The 2500-nt window shown below is 44.0% G+C and overlaps 1 protein-coding gene across 1 annotated transcript in view; it reads right to left on the reverse strand.

The window, feature by feature from the left end:
• myo7bb (myosin VIIBb) overlaps positions 1 to 2500 on the reverse strand; it is a 47459-nt gene that overhangs the window by 14281 nt on the left and 30678 nt on the right. The window contains exons 29-32 of the mRNA XM_060887624.1: positions 2009 to 2176; positions 734 to 851; positions 527 to 653; positions 133 to 308 (exon numbers count right to left, since the gene is read on the reverse strand). Coding sequence (XP_060743607.1) covers positions 133 to 308; positions 527 to 653; positions 734 to 851; positions 2009 to 2176 — 589 coding nt within the window. The remainder of the gene's footprint in view (positions 1 to 132; positions 309 to 526; positions 654 to 733; positions 852 to 2008; positions 2177 to 2500) is intronic.

Genomic DNA, 2500 nt, shown 5'->3' on the forward strand with positions numbered 1-2500 from the left:
GTGTGTGTTTGTTTGTGTGTGTTTGCGTGTGTGTGTGTTTGTGTGTGTGTGTGTGTGTGTGTATGTTTGTGTGTGTTTGTGTGTGTGTGTGTGTTTGTGTGTGTGTGTGCACTGCACTGCACTGCACTGCACCTTGTCTGTTGGAGTCCTGAACAGCCACGGCGTAAACAGAGCGCTCTTTCAGCCCGCTGAGGAACGTAGACAGAATCTCCACCATGTTCTGAGTATTAGCTGCCATCAGCTTGAACTCCCCTCTCAGTGTGGAGAGACACACCACCTCCCTTGTCTGAGACACAGCAGCTCCCTCACTGCAAAGAGAAAGAGAATGATATTCATGTCAGTGCCAGTGTTACTACATAAGTGCTGTGCTGCAGAAAAAAAGAACAGACATGAGATAGAAAAAGAGAGAAAGTAAAACAGAAACATAATGAGGAGAAAATAACAAAGATCAATGAGTGAAGACAGTGTGCACTTTCTGTGCGTGTGTGTTGCCATCGTCAAGAAGCTCCAAAATACAACCACAGACCTGATTATTTCTACCCCCGTCACCTCGGGGTAAGAGAGCGTCAGGTACGTTTTTCCTTCTTTTCCTTCATGAAACGAGACGCCGTACCAGTTAACAGCCACCGTGACCTTTTCTTGAAGTAAAGGACCTGGAGCAGGAAAAAAAGAAAAGCGATCAGTACTGGTTCAGTTCAACTACATGTGTAAGTGCAAAGCAGAGATCGTTTACCTGAAATCACGTAAGACTCGTAAAATTTAGAGAAGTAGATGGGCCAGTTGAGACGAGCGTAGTCCACCACTTCTGCTTTCACACTGTCAGGACTGGGCTTGGAGTTTATATAGAAGTCCTGCATCAGGAGACACGGTACACAGACATCAAATCACATTGTGTTCATCTTACGTCTTTATCCAGAGTGACTTCCGTTTAATCTCATTTAAAATCGCATTGGGGCAGCTTGGTGGACACGGGATTCAAACTCATGACCTTCTGATCAGTACCAACAGGTAAGCAATAGGCTACCACATCCCCCAGAATCTTACAGGGCAGAGCATTGAATCAACAAACTGAAGCTCGTACACCAGTTTAACTCAGTAGCCCTGAGTGGGATTTAAACTCGGGTCTCTGTGGTCAGAGGACATTGTGCTAACCGTTGTCTTACGTCTCATGTCAAACCTCTGTATCACACCCAGACTTTCGTTATAACGATGAATTCTGCATCCTGATTGGTGTTGATCTTTGTTCTATGACAGCAGCTCTGACAGTAGGGCAGGTTTTTATCAATGCTCTCGTTCTGACACCTTATCCTTCATAGGGACGTCTTAATTATGTAACATTTCCGGAAGGAGTCTCCAGTGTCAGTTCTTTGTAAAGCTGTATGTTTTATGATGTCTTCTGGACAGAGGAATTTTGTGGTTTCTTTGTTAAGTCTGTATTTTTTTTGTCATTGAATTTAAAAGAAAGGGAAAAGTGAGTCTGGTGAAAGAGCGACTCATTTCATCACCAGTTTATTCGCATATGTTTTGAGGCATATTGCTATATAATTAGAAAAATATGTATTGTAGAAATGTGCTTAGTGGTTAGCACGTTCGCCTCACACCTCCAGGGTCGGGGTTCGATTCCCACCTCCGCCTTGTGTGTGTGGAGTTTGGAGTACTCCGGTTTCCTCCCCCGGTCCAAAGACATGCATGGTAAGTTGATTGGCATCTCTGGAAAATTGTCCGTAGTGTGTGATTGCGTGAGTGAATGAGAGTGTGTGTGTGTGCCCTGCGATGGGTTGGCACTCCGTCCAGGGTGTATCCTGCCTTGATGCCCGATGACGCCTGAGATAGGCACAGGCTCCGCGTGACCCGAGGTAGTTCGGATAAGCGGTAGAAAATGAGTGAGTGAGAGTGTAGAAATGTGGAAATATCTCTTCAGTACAGTTACAAGAACAATTTTAATATGGTACATAGAGTGCGACACGTTGTGTCGGCTTTAAAAAAACAGTTAAAACATGAACTTTACCTTCTTGTGGAAGTCGCTGATCAGCTGCACCAGCCTGACCTCTGATTTGTTCTCGATCAGATTGAGGCTCAGACACTCCCACACGATGCCTTTGGCCTTCTCCATGCTGCTCTCTGTGCCGTACTTTATGTAATAATGCTTTGCTGCGAGCTGCACGTAGTCGTCCTCCTGGAAAACATAAATAAATCATCATCTTGGGCTTTTAATAAAGATTCCTGACTCAGAACAAACAAAGGTTTAAATGATGGTTGCTTTCTTGCACAAACTTCATTCAAAGCCTGAATGTATTCATTTATTAATTCATCAGAATGAATTTAACGATGCAGTGTGAGGCAACTGTTTAATTATCAGTCATGCTGTTACATCATCTCTTTGCTGCTGAATCCTGATTGGTCAGAAGGTGTTGATAAATTTTCCTCAAAGCACTCATTCTAATATGCTAGTGTTTCCATAGTAACCGTTCATTCGCCGGCGTTCGTACACCTTTGCCGA

Source organism: Tachysurus vachellii, chromosome 15 (assembly GCF_030014155.1).
Source record: "Tachysurus vachellii isolate PV-2020 chromosome 15, HZAU_Pvac_v1, whole genome shotgun sequence".
NCBI lineage: Eukaryota > Metazoa > Chordata > Actinopteri > Siluriformes > Bagridae > Tachysurus > Tachysurus vachellii.